This window comes from Trypanosoma equiperdum (genome assembly GCF_001457755.1).
Source record: "Trypanosoma equiperdum strain OVI genome assembly, contig: ctg_399, whole genome shotgun sequence".
In the NCBI taxonomy this organism is placed as follows: domain Eukaryota; phylum Euglenozoa; class Kinetoplastea; order Trypanosomatida; family Trypanosomatidae; genus Trypanosoma; species Trypanosoma equiperdum.
Genome location: NW_027124308.1, coordinates 40259 through 55872, shown reverse-complemented (window position 1 = coordinate 55872; position 15614 = coordinate 40259). Strand labels below are relative to the sequence as shown.

At 50.6% G+C, this 15614-nt stretch overlaps 8 protein-coding genes across 8 annotated transcripts; all 8 read left to right on the top strand.

The window, feature by feature from the left end:
- Positions 1-182: 182 nt before the first annotated feature.
- On the top strand, positions 183-4160 carry TEOVI_000167000 (nuclear pore complex protein (NUP155), putative; the record flags this gene model as incomplete). The annotated part of the gene is made up of 1 exon (XM_067224874.1): positions 183-4160. The coding sequence occupies one exon, from the start codon at positions 183-185 to the stop codon at positions 4158-4160; it is 3978 nt and encodes a 1325-aa protein (XP_067080975.1).
- A 278-nt stretch (positions 4161-4438) lies between these two features.
- TEOVI_000166900 (uncharacterized protein) lies at positions 4439-4762 on the top strand (the record flags this gene model as incomplete). The annotated part of the gene is made up of 1 exon (XM_067224873.1): positions 4439-4762. The coding sequence occupies one exon, from the start codon at positions 4439-4441 to the stop codon at positions 4760-4762; it is 324 nt and encodes a 107-aa protein (XP_067080974.1).
- Positions 4763-5061: 299 nt separating this feature from the next.
- On the top strand, positions 5062-5967 carry TEOVI_000166800 (putative bromodomain protein; the record flags this gene model as incomplete). Its single annotated transcript, XM_067224872.1, has 1 exon — positions 5062-5967. One exon carries the CDS (start codon positions 5062-5064, stop codon positions 5965-5967), a length of 906 nt encoding a protein of 301 aa, XP_067080973.1.
- A 669-nt stretch (positions 5968-6636) lies between these two features.
- TEOVI_000166700 (EVE domain containing protein, putative) lies at positions 6637-7122 on the top strand (the record flags this gene model as incomplete). The annotated part of the gene is made up of 1 exon (XM_067224871.1): positions 6637-7122. The coding sequence occupies one exon, from the start codon at positions 6637-6639 to the stop codon at positions 7120-7122; it is 486 nt and encodes a 161-aa protein (XP_067080972.1).
- A 292-nt stretch (positions 7123-7414) lies between these two features.
- On the top strand, positions 7415-8644 carry TEOVI_000166600 (uncharacterized protein; the record flags this gene model as incomplete). Its single annotated transcript, XM_067224870.1, has 1 exon — positions 7415-8644. The coding sequence occupies one exon, from the start codon at positions 7415-7417 to the stop codon at positions 8642-8644; it is 1230 nt and encodes a 409-aa protein (XP_067080971.1).
- Positions 8645-8838: 194 nt separating this feature from the next.
- TEOVI_000166500 (RNA ligase/AAA domain containing protein, putative) lies at positions 8839-11451 on the top strand (the record flags this gene model as incomplete). The annotated part of the gene is made up of 1 exon (XM_067224869.1): positions 8839-11451. One exon carries the CDS (start codon positions 8839-8841, stop codon positions 11449-11451), a length of 2613 nt encoding a protein of 870 aa, XP_067080970.1.
- Positions 11452-12363: 912 nt separating this feature from the next.
- On the top strand, positions 12364-13188 carry TEOVI_000166400 (Protein of unknown function (DUF2453), putative; the record flags this gene model as incomplete). The annotated part of the gene is made up of 1 exon (XM_067224868.1): positions 12364-13188. One exon carries the CDS (start codon positions 12364-12366, stop codon positions 13186-13188), a length of 825 nt encoding a protein of 274 aa, XP_067080969.1.
- A 1179-nt stretch (positions 13189-14367) lies between these two features.
- Positions 14368-15432, top strand: TEOVI_000166300 (SET domain containing protein, putative; the record flags this gene model as incomplete). The annotated part of the gene is made up of 1 exon (XM_067224867.1): positions 14368-15432. One exon carries the CDS (start codon positions 14368-14370, stop codon positions 15430-15432), a length of 1065 nt encoding a protein of 354 aa, XP_067080968.1.
- Positions 15433-15614: the final 182 nt, after the last annotated feature.

Sequence of the window (15614 nt, the reverse complement as noted above, 5' to 3'; positions counted from 1 at the left end):
AGAACATGGAACACGAAAGTTACAGATTTTGACCGGCATGAGTGCTCTTCTCCTTTTTTGTGTGCATGTGGGTGGATCTCCGCCTGTGAGTAGTCTTTGTGGACCTTCCCCCTCTTCTCGTTAATGCTGTCTTCTTAGCCGGGATATTTGTTAAGGTTTTTGTTGGTAAGCGCAAAGAAAGGATGGAAGTACGAGATGATAACCCGAGTAGGATAGAGGACGCCACAAAGAGAGCAGTTGAGGAAATTATCAGTGCGGAGATCCGTTCCGCTGCGATTAGCAAAGACAACACTATTTCGCCATGCGGTCACGTCTCTTCCCACCCATTTGCTCTCACCACATTTGACACGTCTTCCACGCTTCCGGCATTTCTTCCACTAACGGGGGTAACTTGGCCGGAAGCTGTCAAGGCCGTGTGGAAAACATTCAGGGCGAATTCCACTGTTGGTCTATTCCCAGAACTTTCAAGGGCATGGATAACGATTGACAACAAGCTGCTTTTGTGGAATTTTGGGACGGGGAGGGACTTCTTTCTCTTCGATGAAGTGCCTGAGCTTATCGTAGCCGTTGGAACCCCCGTCTTACCCATTGCCGGCGTTTTTCAAGCTCACATCACCTATGTTCTCCCAGTGTCAACCCCAAAAGCAGTTCATCTACTGGGGTTATGTGTTTTTGGAGGTGGTCCTTTGAAGAAGGCGGAACTCTACGTGGTGAGCCTTGGATTCTCTGTGATGGCACCGGCGCTCTTTACAAAGCTTGTTGGTGTCAAAGAGCTGGGTAGGATCTTTGCTGCAGGCGCAGATGGGTGTCTCTACGAGGTTAAGTACGCAAAGGAGGACACAGCTTTCCTTCCGAAACTTAGGCTCGTTAATTGTTCACTAATGTTTGGTAGTGTTCCGGTTCTGGGAGCCGTAAGCTCATTGATCAGTGCGATTAAACAGACATGGGCGAAAGAGAGACCTGCACTGCGCGACGTCGCCATAGAGGCGAAGCGTAAGCTCCTGTTTACCCTGAATTCTGAGAGCACAATTTCATTGTGGAGGATAACGAACGATGGCCTAAGTCAGCTGGCCACAGTCAGAGGGGGGGCTTTGGGGGGAACCAATCGGACATCAGTGTGGTCGGGAGGAGCGGGTGTTGAACTTGCCAGGATATTTTGCGCTACGTCATCCGATGACAGCTGTTCGCTTATTGCCGTTGCAGCTAATGGGGAACAGTACCGCTATGTCTGCCAAGACGGTTTGTGGGGTGGTGCCGACGCTAGTCTTTCCCTGCGCGAGAGCTTGGGGTCGTACATTCCCCAAGGCCGTGAGGTTACCGTTTGCTTTGCTTCCGAAGGAATCTCAGTTGTATGCCACGCAGAAAAGTCGGAAGGAGGTTATTCGCCCGATTCTGTGACTGTGGCTTCTTCACACAAGGGGATATTGCAGCCGCATCACAACTGTCGTGACATCGTCGCCCAGTTTGAGCCAGAAGCAACATGCATGACACGAGTTGACGCTATTTCTGAGGTTCCCGTAGAAGGCGGTGTGAGTCCCAACGAGTTGTGCTCTCAGGTTTCATGTTCCCCAAGGCAGTTTGTTTTTCTTCATCGCCATGGAGTTTCAACTTTCATAAAACTCCGACCCGTGGATACACTCCACATGATAATCGCGTCGTCAAGCGAACAAGTGCGTGACAGTCTCCTTCAACGGCTTTCTTCTATTTATAGCGCGTCGGACTATTGCTGTATGCTTGTACAAATTGCTGTTGGTTGCACGAATGTGCCGGTCACAGTAGATGGTCCATACGTCGAGAGAGGTGATGCAAACGCATCCTTTTCTCCGGCAGGGAAGGGTAACGGCAAGTCACAGATTCCTCTGTCGGTAGAGCAATTAGGCCGCCAGCTGAACGAAACGCCCTCTCAAGAGGTTCAGAGAATTGCACGTGAGATACTCCGTAGTGCAATGGCGCCGAGTTGGTATGAAGGACCAGGCCCCGACGACGGTACCCGCCACATTGTCGTTCAAGTATCGCCTTTCGCCTCGGGCGTTTTGGCATATATTTCAAGGGCTCTCTACGCCGTGTGGAATACGGCGTTGGAAGGTGTTACAATGCGTGAATTGGCGGTTGTGGAAACGGCACTCTCCTCTGTAGTTCGATTGTTGAACAGCCTGAAGAGAGACGTGTGGTCCGACAAATTTGTCCAGCCGGCTGTACCGTTCCAGTGGGACAAAGGAAAGGTAACGCTGGTGCTTCCACCCCATCGGTCGTCGATATCATCATACGACATCAAGATGTTGCAGTCTGCGCTTCTGTGCTCCTCTCACACTTTATGTGAGCGAGTCTTACAGACAATCAAATTTCTGAAACAGACGGCTGCCGTCCCGCCAATGGCGGAAGATGGTAAGGTAACAGTAGCACAAATTGTGAGCGACCAATCAGTGGCACACCGCATGGCGCGGCACGTTGGAAAAGTGGTGCTTTCCTCCGAAAAGGGCGCAGGTTATTTGCCGCAGGACGGCGTTGGTTCAGTGATGCAACTGCAGCTGGAGTGCCCGTACTTTTTCAACTCCATCGATGTGCAAGAATACAATGTGCGGGTCGAACTTGAGAGGTTACTGTCCGCCAATGGAGAAAACTTCCACGCGTTTCCAGAGGGTAAAATGGCAGAGTGGGAATCATCTGTCTCTGTCATGGCCGCTTCATTGTGGTACTCCGGGGCGTTGCTTGATATATGTCAGCAACTGAGGGCGCTTAAAAAGGAGGGCACTGCTGTCAAACTCCTACTCCACGCTGCGTGTCAATTGGATCCGAATAACTCCGCTTTCAAGACCTACCTGGCGGAGAAAAGCGGCAATCTGAATCAGGCAGTGAGCTCAGCTGTCGGTTCCACCTACCAACAGAAGTTAAAGGTGCTGGGTGAGGTTGTCAGCACTCTGGAGAACGCTTGGAACACACACCGTAGTACTGTCGATGGCCTTCTTGGGGGTCCTTTGTCCTCCGGCGCTATCTGGCAGATCGAGCCTACGGACGAATTGGCTCATTGTTACCTATTCGACTGGTTGTGTTTGCCTCGTGACGATGCACACATCAAGGCAATGCTTAGAGAGACGTTAGTGGCCGCGCATTCCCCATTTATCGAGGCGTATCTTCAACGCAACATATCGACTCTGGGGGAGCAATATGTTCGATACTTGCGAAAGACTAAAAAAAATCATGCCCTTGCCATCGAAGTTTGTGCTTCTGTCGTTCACGCACCGCTAACAGGAATTCCAAGAGAAGAACGAATTTCCTACAGGCTTCGCTGCCTGGCTGAGGCGAAGGGGAGCGCTGAAGAGTCAAAATCAGATCAACTCAAAAGTCTTGAGCAGCGCATAGGGTTAATGGAGGCACAGCTTCACCTGTCTAAAATCATTTGTGAATTTATCAACAGCGGACATTCTCATCTCGATAGGCGAGTTGCAGTGGATGGCCGGGGTCTCATGACGGAACGGCAAATTGCATTGGAACAGATGGAGATGGTGGAGAACCATGTTCTCTCTACTGTTCAGCTGCTGCAAGTTGCGGGTATGTTCTGCGCATACGGCGGAGCGGAGGTCCAACTTGATGTCCTGAACGCGGCCAACGTGACCGATTCATCGCTTCACGCCGCGTGCATCGACCGCTGTTTCCAGCGGAAAGATGCGACTGTGGAAGAGATAGCAAGGCGGGTTATTGGAAAGTGCATGCGTACGATCGCCTCTCCCCTGTGTCATGTGGTCAAGATATTGGAAGCATATGCCTTCCAGCGGTCACCTGAAGGGTCCACACTGACCGTGGACGTTCTCTACGACTGTGGTGTGGAGCACAACGTAATATTCTCGACGATCGCCGCGATTTTTGATAAAAGGGACTTTCTTACCGCTCCTTGTGAAACATTTGACCAATCTGCAGTTACTGATGCGTTCTTAGTGCATTCGCTAGCTGCCGCTCTTCATCGTGCGGTGTTCGCTTCGCACATCAGCTCCGTTCAGATGTACTTTCTAGGTAACGCTCTAAACACGGTGCGCGAGGGCATCAGCAAGGTCGCCATCCAACCCGGTGATGAACGCAGTATCCGGGCATTGAGCGCTGCGGAGGGATTGCTCGAACAGTGCAACCTTGCCCTGAATCGTGCCAGTTCCAGGTTTACTTTCTAGGTGTACGGTGATAGATTATTTCACTGCGTTGACCTGTCTGCGTCGACAGCGAATATTAATTGACTAAAACTGCACAGAAGATGAGGCGTTCCCTTTATTCTTCGCACTACCATCGAATCTCTACATAGGAAGGCACTCAAGGACATGAGTTCCTGTTTTATCGCCGGGTCGAATTTGCACTAACCATCCTTTTCTATCCTTTATGTTCTTCTATTTTACTTGAAACAATGCGGGGGAGCGGGTCTTCCGTGCATAGTTTAACGTGGTTGTGGGATAAAATGCCCGTCCTAGTTGCGGAGAAGGCACGTAGCAATGGGCCGTGGCGGTTACGAGTCTCCGCCGCCCTTGAAAGCACCCGGCGTTTTGTAGGCGAGCGTTTGGGATATTGTGATATCAGTTGTGAAAAGGGTCATCAAGTCGACGGTAATGTGTGGTACGCTGAACAGTATCTTTACCCAAACCATTGGCAACCTGGATCTGGTTTGAGACCAAAGCTAGTGGACGACGGGGAGTCGCGTACTTGGTTGAGAGCGTGGGCGAGAGCAGTTCTAGTACCTCTCTCTATATTGCTGTTTGCATTCTTCTTGTACATCAGCCTGTAGTGCGCTGGAATCACATGAGCACGGTCTCGCGGGAAGGTAAAGCGAAAGATTGGTCGTTGTCGTTTCTCCCCTTCTCCTGTTCTTTTATCCCCACCTCCGTTGACATGCAGAAGTGTGCGCGGGCAGTGGAAGATCAATTCCCGGCCAGTTGGTGCGAAGAAGAGTTTGAGAGGTATTTCATCATATAATGTCGCTCTTCCCCCCATATCTGTTATTTATCTTCCAGGTGCTTTTCGTTACGCAGAATTGCTTGGGTTGCCGCTGCTGCTCATGTCTTGCGGGTGGTGGCGTGAATAACGATGTCCGATACTACTAGAAGAGTGAAGCTGCTATGGACTCGCGTGAGGCGTAAATATTTGGAAGTGCACCACTACCTTGACACAAGCTTTTATAAGCAGTGCCGAAGTATCCTACATGTGGTAATGGATCTAGACAGGGACGGGATATTTGCCCGCGACCCCTCCAAGCTACCGGACTACCGGATGATTATTTCGCACCCAATGTGGTGGGACCTCATTAAGGCTCGCCTCACAAGATATGAGTACACATCCCCATCTGCATTTATCAATGACATGCGTCTCGTCGTTCAAAATTGCTACGACTATAATAGAGAGGAATCACCCTTCTCCACCTTGGCACGCCGAATTGAAATTGCAATGGAGGACCTTTTCGTCACGGAGCTCTCCCTCGACCCACCTGATCCACGTGAGGTGTTGAGGCTTGGTGGAAGTGCAAGTAAGTCTCACGGTCGACAACTATGGGAGATAATATGCCGTTACGAGGGATGCAAAAGGGGTGAAACACCCAAACACCAGCAGATCAGACCCGCTGAACTGAAGTGTGCAACGCGCCGCCGCCTCATAATGGAATTACGCCGCTTATCGGCCAAAGCAAGAGGAGGCACTCACGGTGGCCGGTCCGAAAAGGCAGCGAGTGCCCAACGTGCACAACCGCCTGCTTCTTCCTCACGGCGTCCGGAGAAAGCGAAGTTCCCTACACGAAGCATTCTGGAAACAGATGATGACGTTCACTTCAGAGAAGAGCAAAACGTTCCACAGGAGCCACCAAGGAAAGAGCCACGCCTCGAGCGCGTGCCGCAGAACGAACGCGCTGGCTTTTCTTCTTTCGCCTTACTTAGTCCTGTAGAATTCGACGAAGGCTCAGATGAGGTACAATTCAACGAAGAGGCGAGGGTGGAAAACTGACGGGCGGGGATACAGTGAAGTTCTTATATTCACTCTTTTTGCTTGTTTGCTTCTGCCAGTTTACTTCATATGAACCGCTGCTGAAGCGAAATGTGGCGGGGTAGTGGATGGTGGAGGGTCAAGTTTTCACGCTTTCTACTGCCTATTGGCCTCCACTTTCTTATTTTTCTCATCGGGTAGATCTTCCTTTCACGTTGTCGAGGGGTTTTTCACTTTCTCGATCTGGGAACCGACATGGAGGCAAAAATGAACACTGAAAAGGGAGACGCCCAGAAAAAAAAATAAAAAAGATCCCTTCGGCGGGGTGGTGGGTAGTTTAGCTCGTTTTTATTATTGTGCACTTCTAGGGAAAATGGAGGAAGGTGTCGCTTGTGTGGTTGTAGTGGCAGGGGAGGCACCACTGTAAGTCTGTCGCAAAAACCGGGGCAGCGCCATCTGTCAACTCCGCCTCCGCGCCGCGTATGTGCGTGATTGTGCGTGTATTGTGTCGGTTTCTGTTTCTCCTTTAGCCTCGTTAATACCAATTACGTTCCCTTCTCTAAATAATTTACCCAGCGTAATTCTCCATTCTTGCCGTGGCCTATATTTCCCTTTTTGCAATTTCACTCATCTTTGTTGCTTGTGGTTATCGTATTTTTTAGTTCTCTTAGGCGGCTTAGCCGCGTGGAGATGAATCGTAAAAGGCCGCGGTCTCCGGCCGGGGTGCAGTACTGGCTGATGAAGTCCGAGCCTAATAAGTTTTCGATTGACGACCTGAAGAAATGCACCCGCTCCCCGTGGGACGGGGTTCGGAATTATGCTGCTCGGAACAACATGAAGTTGATGAAGGTTGGAGATTGTGTACTGTTCTACCACAGTAACGCGAAGCCCTCTGGTGTAGTGGGACTTGCCTCCGTTGTAAAGACTGCATACCCCGACCACACGGCGTTGGACCCGAAATCAGAATATTACGATGCAAGAGCAAGCAAGAAGAACCCGTGGGAAATGGTCGATGTGCAATTTGAGGAAAAGTTTGCTTCAATTGTTTCCCTCGAGGAACTAAAGAAGGAGAAAAAGCTGCAGGCGATGCAGCTATTTTCGCAGTCAAGGTTGAGTGTGCAGCCCGTCGAGAAGAGTGAATACGATCATGTTGTATCGCTTGGGCGAAAAAAATAACCTTGTTCTCTCCGGCACACGTACCCTCTCGTCACGCCGTGTGGGATTGGTCACGCACAAATACATATATTCGTATAAATATGGTTATACACTTGTGTGGATTGATAATCGTGCCCACGGTTTCATCTCTGATTACTATTATCATTATTACTTTGCTTTACTATGTTCATTACATGATGTGTTGCAGTTGCTGTTTTTTTTTTTTTGCATGCTTGTGGTCGCCCATACTTGTTTGCCTTCTCCTCTATATGCTTCTTACACTCATCGGGTCGGCCGTTCATATATAGGAGGAATGAGTGGTTGGTTTGGTTCGCCTGCTCCCACCGCTGCGCCACCCCCGATTCCTCTTAACAACCCAATAGGGGTGACCCCGCAGCCCCCAGTACTCGCCGTGCCTGCGCCGCAGCCGGTTTCGCTGTCTGTACCAAAGGCAGTACCCATTCCACAGATTAGCGCGCTGCAGCAGCCACTGTCCTCCGTAGATGCTAATCTGTTGATGCCACTGTTATCAACCCCTCCTCTTCCCCTTTCAACCCTGCCCGCAGTGGCAAATGAGAGCAGGTTGACGGCGGAACTGCCTCCGACTCTGAGTCCAGGCAGGAGTAGTGAGCCCCTCACTGTTTCACTTGAAGGGTGTGGTGGCGTTAATGTGGCGGCGAAAGCTGCCATTTTGCCGGTAGCTGCCCTAGGCGGTAGTGAAGGGCAGAGCGGAGAGCAGGCGGCCGCCGTGGTTGGTGGGGCTGAACAAATCTCTCCCGCTTTAGGTGGGGTTGTCACAGACGGGGACACACTGGCCGCATGCAGAAAGTCGCTCCCCTCATATGTTGTGTTCGGTGGTGCTCGGTACAACCGCGTGGATGTGCCGCCAGGGGCTGTGAAGGTTCTAAAACGGAGCAATGAGAAGCTAATCTCTGTTGCACCTCGTAATACAGCTAAGTATATGTCACACCAACTTCGACTCGCCAGTGCCATTTTGAGGTTAGACTCCCGTATGCGGCCGCCCTCCTCGTCATTCGATGCTGCTGCTCGGTTTAGTGCCGTTGCACCACAGGACGCCGGACCACTTGAGTGCGACACGTTTTCTCTGAAAAACATATGGACAATTGCCTACGCTGGTAGTGTGAAAGATCTACACGCTTTTATAGAGCTGGATGGCAGTGCTGTCAGTGCGAGAGGATTTGTGGTGTACAACCGGCGCCACTATGGCTTAAAGAGGCTATCGGAAAAGTTTGTCCTTGGCCTCGGTCAGAAGGCCACTCCCCTTCAGTATGCTGCCATCGCCGGTCACGTAGACAGCGTGGTTCTCCTTCTTTGTATGGGAGCTGAGGATGACTCGTATCCTTATCTGAGGGATATTCTTGGTGATGAGTTAGAAACAACTGTAAAAGGTGTGAACGCAAAGCTGCGTTCTCGAAGGAAGCATCACTGCAGCCGAAGGAAAGGGAAACGAGGACCAGCCCCGACGGTTGCTCCTCCGCCGCCTGCAGCTGAAGAAGATTGCCCTGCTGGGACGCAACCATAGAGAAAGGAAGAGGATTGGTCATCTGCTGGAGATAAAGTGGGGATGCCTGGAAAATTTTTTGCACAGTAGAAGACAGATCAGCCTGACGCCAGTGGTACACCAGTATTTACCTTTTTTAACCCACTTGTTTCCCTGTGCCGTGCACCGCTCTGTCTGGCTACGAGCTTCTTTTTTTTTCCCTCCTTCCGTAGTGGATGGAGGTTCTTGTTGAAAGGTGTCTTTTCAAGAGGGAATGGAACGGCGCAAACGTGGAAGACATTGTTGAATGCGCTCATAGCGGAAAGGCACATTTCATCGCCACTGGCGCATTCAACTCATTAGTTGTGAAGGAATCTCATCAGGGGGATGTAGAAAGCCTGCCCATCGCAGCACGTACTCTTCTTCTTAGCGCTGATACCAGCGAAATTGTTGTGCGTGGCGTTAACAAGTTTTTTGACATCGAGGATGTCGAGCGGGATCTCCTGATGTGGAAAGGCGATGTAGCGAAGCTGCAGGGCATATGGTTGCAGAGAAAACTAGCCGGATTTGTTGTAACATTGTTTTCTCTTGATGGCAAGTCGCTTGGCGTTGTCACGAAGCACGTTGTGGAGGGTCCGCACGTCGATATTGCGTATCACATTCTGGAGTCCATGTTGAGTACCGAGCAGCGTAGACGGCTGGCGCGTGATTTGTTCGAGTTGAGAGCTGCTGTGAGCTGCGAGTGCATTTCACTCAAGGACGACTCGCACCATCCGGTGCCAGAGCGGACCGTGTTTGACAACAAACTGGTCGTTTTCTCCATTCACAAGCGGGATGATATGCGGGAGGTGAGTGTTCCCCCGGATATCATGCAGAAGATGGCAAAGGAGTGGGGGTTTCCATCGGTTCCTTGTTGGCGCGTTAAGAATTGTGAGGAGTTAATCACTTGGCTAGGAGAGAGGCAGCATTGGGAAGGGAAAGATCCCGCTGGTGAGGCGCTAGCAGAGGGATATGTGGTGGTCATTGAAGACACTGTGCAGCGTGTTTCCCCGGAAAGTCAGTCGATTTCACCCTTTACGGCTTTGTTGATCCGCTTGAAGGCAAAGACGGTGAAGTACCGTGTGCTGCGCTCACTTCGGTCTATTGTGTCCGGCGAATCTGCTGCGCACCCGTTGCTCTTCCATAAAATTCTCGGCTCATGGACAGAACATATCTCCGGCTACACATGTTTGCAGCAGGCTGTAACAAATCGTGGCGTACACCAGATATACAGCGAATTTGAGTCGTATATCAATGATCAAGGTAATAAGCGTTATCGCGGTAGCCACTTGAGTGTCCAAGAGGCCTATAAGGGACTCCTCGGGTTCACCGAAAAAGAGGCCCAGACTATATCGTATGCGCCGCTCGATGTCATTTTTTTGTGTGGTCTTCCTGGTGTGGGAAAAACCACACTCGCAAGGCTAATTGGGGAAATGGGAGGGAACGGGTGTTCTACTTTTCGTTACATTCTGCACCTGAGTCGGGATGAAGTTGCGAAGTGCGTGGCGGAGCACCATGGCATCAATGACTCTTCGAGTAAGCACAAGAAGCGAAGGTTGCGCTCAATGGTGCACCAGTTTGTGCAACGTGCGTTCAGGCAGTCAATTTTGTTGTCATTTCTACTTGAGGGACCGGGTCTTCTGATCTTCGACGCGTGCAACGCCAAGCCGAGCACACGGCAGCGGTGGCGCTATATGCTTCCCAGAGAGTTGGCTAGCTTCCGCATAGTTTACTTGGCATGCGCTGAGCGGAACATCCTAGCGTCTCGTATTGCTGGAAGACGAAACCACTCCGTACTGCGAGGTGCCGAGGAAGCTCAGGCTGCCCTTTATGCTGTGGGAAAGGAGTTTGTTGCCCCACTGGAAAGTGAGCCTTGTTTTTGTTTAGATGCTGCAGCAGCCTCGACTGAGGACCTCGCCCGCTCGGTATTACTCCTCTACGAGGAAACAAATGGGCCTGCTCCGAGCTGTCGCCATCGTGCCACTGTCTATGATCATCAACAAGCAGAGAGAGAGCTAACAAAGCACTGTGCAACATTCGCTACATCGATTCTTGGAGATCATTATAACGACAGTATGACCCTTGCGCGAAGTCTTGAAGTGAGTCGTAAAAAGGCGGTTAACACAGTGGCGGTCCAGTTGTTGGTGAAATTCGACGAGTTGTACGAGATTATATCAGACGTTGTTAAGAGCATCACAGTGGTAGTGGATCTGCCGAAGTTGAGCTGGTGGGAAAGGTGTAAACGTGGTCTGGGCTTAGGCAACAGACGACGTCCCGGCGTAGTGGAGAAGGGGCACACCCATTGGCTTCGCGGTTGGCTTCTTGACGGGCGAGAAGTGGGGGAAACACCACCAGAAAATGTGTGGTTTCGTGCCCTTGAAGATCGGTACGAGTGCCAACCTGCTTTGCCCCACGTCACAGTGTTTCACGGTCCTACAAGTGCTGCGACGTGGGTTTCTGTGCCAGCTATTGGAAGTGCTGTGGACGTTACCCTTCACTCCGTCTTGATCGATCCCTTTGCCTTGTGCCTCGGTGCCACGGTGGTGTTGAATGGTCGCCGTCAGGAACTACAGTTGAGCCCAGGTTGTGCGGTTCCGCTTCACGTGACGGTGGGCCACACGCGTCGTGTAAAGGCCTCCTACGCTGGCGAAATGTTTGATTTATTTCAGCAGCGGGAGAGTCACAACAGGAAACTTGAACATATGCGTCTCGGCTTCTCAGTGAAAAAGAGTCGCTCGAAGTTTTTTAATTTTGTGCAGGTTCGTCTTGCCGAGCAGGTTAATGTGCGAGGAGTTGTTGTTGTTGTTTAGATGCGGGCCAGCTAGCTCACACTCGCTACCAGACATCTCCGAGCGACCCTGCCGTCTCGTAAATTTCTTCTGTCGTTGTATCTTGATGTTTTCCATCCTCCCTCATACTGTGTGTGGTTTTGTGCTGTGCAACTGCACCCTTCCACTTCGCTAAGCGTATTATTTTGTGCTTCCCCTATCTTCATATATATATATATATATATCCGCATGAAGTGTTGCGAAAGGGCACTGGTCATGTCAGAAGTCGTCGATAGCTCAGCTGTGCAGAAGGCTAGAGACGATTATATGCAGCATTTCTCTGATGTTTTCTCTGATGAGTTGCTGAAAACGTACGAGTCCGATGGGAGCGCAGCGGCAGTTGAGCAGTTAACTGCCTGCATTGAGGTTGGCGTTGCAGTATGGGGCCATCCCATATCAATCAGGCACCCTCTATCATAGGGAAATCTGTGGAGGCGCTGTATTGATCACGCTCTCCCTCTGTGGGTTGGCAGTACGACATGCAATTTGACCCGTCTGTTGGTCCGTCCTTTTCGTTTTATTCTTTCTTGGAGTCCTTTACGCGCTCTCGGCCTCGTCGCACCCCTCTGTTCTCCGTGTGAATCTCTCACATTGGTGCCGGTGCCAATTTACACACGTGTATCCACAACTGCCCGGGTAAGTTATGCAAGTACATATATATATATATATGTGCATCATATTTTTGTATGTTAAATATGCACGCTCCCTTTCATCAGGGTGCCAGAAGCAACTTGTTACACCTTTTTTCCACTGCCTTCCTTTCTCTTTTCCCTCTCCTCCGCCCTTTATTTGCTTCTCTACTTTCTTATCGTTGCTTTGTTCTTACTGTTCAGCGGAGACGACGATTCCCGTCGCTGCTGTTTGTTGTGTTGCCAAAAGGGTCTTTGCCTAGGGATGAGACGGATACAGTGTTGTATTCCGGGGGGAATTTCTCACAGTAGACGATGGTCGCAACGGTTCCATTCTGTGGAAGGAGTGCCGCGCTTGAGTCAAGAGGAACTTCGGCGGCTCGTCGATATTTTGGAGAGTGACCCGAAGATTCTCGGCGACATTATTGGTAGACTCGATGCAGCAAGCAGGCGCCGTCTCATTGTCGCTGGTGGCGCTATAGAGTGGTTTGGAAAGGACAACGCCGTGACGGAAATGAAGCGCGCTGGTGTGGACAAGGACCGGTTTATTTCACCGAAGGACTTTGATCATTGGTTGGAGGGAGCGCTGCGGCGAAGGCAAGAAGAAGAGGATGAGGAGGTGACGGATCGCCTGCAGAAGCAAGCCATGGATGAGGCAGATGAGTTAGTACCGTACAGCACACTGCTTTGGGTCGCTTTAGTGGCGGGACTGCCGTTTGTTGGGTTTGGGTTCCTCGACAACGCAATGATGATTCTCGCAGGTGACGCCATTGATAACTCATTCGGGCTTTACTTTAATTGCTCCGTGCTGACCTGTGCCGCAATGGGGAACATATTCTCCGGTGTTTTGGGCATGCAGCTGCATGGTGTTATTGAGAAGGCTGTGCAGAGGTTTAACTTCAGGGTACCCACATTAACAGAAAACCAGATGAAAGGGAAGCGTGTATTCTTTGCCGGACACATTGGTGGGACGGTCGGCATTATGACGGGGTTACTCCTTGGAATGATTCCCCTCCTGTTGCTGGACAGTGACGATGCCAAAAATGAGCGAACTGCTGGTGAGTCGTTAGCTGTTGCTAAAACCAATTGAATAGAGGCGAAAACAATGTCAAAGTTATTAGTGTGGCCGTGGTAGCCAGAAGAAGAGCGGTCTTGGCTGCGTATGCATATGAAGGAATGACATGAGTCTTGTGCATGATCGCACGAAATGTTGCGCCACGGGTCTTGTGGCGGTGATGTTAACGATTGCAGAATGCATCGTGTTGCTCTTCCTTTCTTTACCCCTTAACTGGTTGTGTCGCGAACGGTGGTGAAACTATGGCTGAAAAGAAAACAAATTAGCTTATCTGAGGTGTCGATGGTGATTGGGGGCGGCAAGTCATATAAGTAATGAAAAGTCGCATGGAGAAGGTGGACAATCCGACCGCTGTTTTTGCTTTGTTTTTTTTTTCCTCTTCCCCACTCCGACAGCGGTGCACGTGCGGGACCCTATCGTCACCTCATGTACCCGTATGGATATATGGTGTGATAAGTTGTTTTATGTACGCGGATGCTTGCCGTTTGTTCCGTCTTCATATGGTGTTATTATTACTTTCTCTAATATTATTTTTCTGTGCTGCCTCTTTCGTTAGGGTTTTTATACATCCTCTCACCCTTCCAAACGTCAAGCATCCGGCAATGTTATTCCGCTGCCTGGTAGCGCTGTCATTGCAAATGGTAGTACTTCCTCAGTGAAGCGGCACCACTCCCCTCTTCTCCTCCTGCCTTTGCTTCGGCTTTTTTTTCCTCTTTTTCGGTGGTGCAATATTTCCCCATACACGATTAGAATGTTGAAGGGAAGGCATCCCTGCTGCTTCACAAGGGTTACCCGAAAGCAGTGGATGCAAAGTTGTTTCATCGTAGCCTCGCCCTGCGTGAGGTCGTGGATGGTTGCGGGTGCATCTGGGCGCGACTGCACCTGCCGTGTACGTTGCCGCGCAACCACCCGTGGCAGACGTATTGTTTTTCTGTTATTATTGTTGTCTCCATGTGTTGCTAAGGTTGTCACTGGCCCCCGGTGTATCCGGTGGCGTGAGTTACTCTGTTGGAGGAGGGAAAGTACCATCGGCAGACGGGGCGTGCCCCCCCCTCAGTGAAAACTTTTTCTTTATCATGTCACTTTTATTTTATATCCCATACCATCGCTTTATCGTAACAGATAGAGACAAATAACTTAGGGGACGTGAGGGACGAACCCAGCTGCTTCTCCCGTGATTAGTTGCCACAGTGCATGATATGCAAGGTTTTGGAGCGTATCGTGAAGCAAATTCTCCAGCGGGCATGCATAGCCATGACAGCTAGGCGGCTCGCTGATATATTGCATGGCGTTGTGTCGGTAGACAACATGACTGCGGTGTGTCTTAAAATGACGGAAAGTGGTGTGTTAGAGCGCTGGGGGGATGATGCATTCGTTCTGAAGGATAGTTCCAACGCAGCGGTGAGAAATATTCTTGTAACACCGGAGTACCAAGACCTTGGGATGACGGTGCTCCGCGTCGGCGAAAGGAAGGTCGTAAAGTACATCCCTCGCGAGGCAGAGCACCGTTTCTTTGAAGTGCGTCAGTCTATACTTGGCAGGCGTGCAGGTCTTGGATTATTCCTGCGATCTTCCAGGGCCCTGAGGCAGGGCACCGTGATGTGTGAGTATACTGGACGTCTTCTTCGCCGGCCTCCAAAAGAACACGAACAAAGCATTTATGTGGTGCGACTCCGTACCGCCGCGTATTTTGTTGATGGTGTGGATGAGAACGGTGAGCACTTATCTTTAGCAACCTTCATCAACGACAATGGACCAGAAGCTGCCAACGCGGCGATGCAGGAGTACGACATGCTAGCGGGACGTGTTTTCGTTGTTGCCGCACGTGACATAGATCCCGGCGAGGAGGTGTTCTGCACCTACGGTTCAACATACTGGGGCTGTTCCTCTTATGATGAACTACACCACAAAATCAATGGTGGGCAGCGTAAGCGGCCGCGTGACGACGATCCCGACGAATTTTCTTGTGATTTCTTCTACCGTTGCAGGCGTTGCGGCGAGGAGGTTACAAAACGACTGATGAGTCTTCACGCAAGAACATGTGGCGACAAACTCGTTAAAAAAAAGTTGATCAGCCTGAATTGTCTTCCGTTCAACGAGTTCACTGCGATGGAAAATAGCAGTAAAGTGCTTCCTGCCTCTCGCCAGCGTATGCTACGACGAGCAAAACATTTCGTTGATTTGGAGGAGCCACAAACGTTTGGCCTCTCACACGAGGATGTAGTTGGGGATGTCACGTTCACGTGGTCTGCGTCGTAGCAAGTTCCAATCGGTAACGTGAGTGATAACAGGAGGAGGTCACCTTAATGGATTTTGTGGGGAGAGGGGCTTTGTTGTTGTTGTTGTTGTTTTCGTTGCATCGGGAGGTGAGAGACGAATTTGCGATGGTAAAGGTGACTCCCCGGAGGGTATTTGATCCCAGTCGTCGGCACTCCAACCTG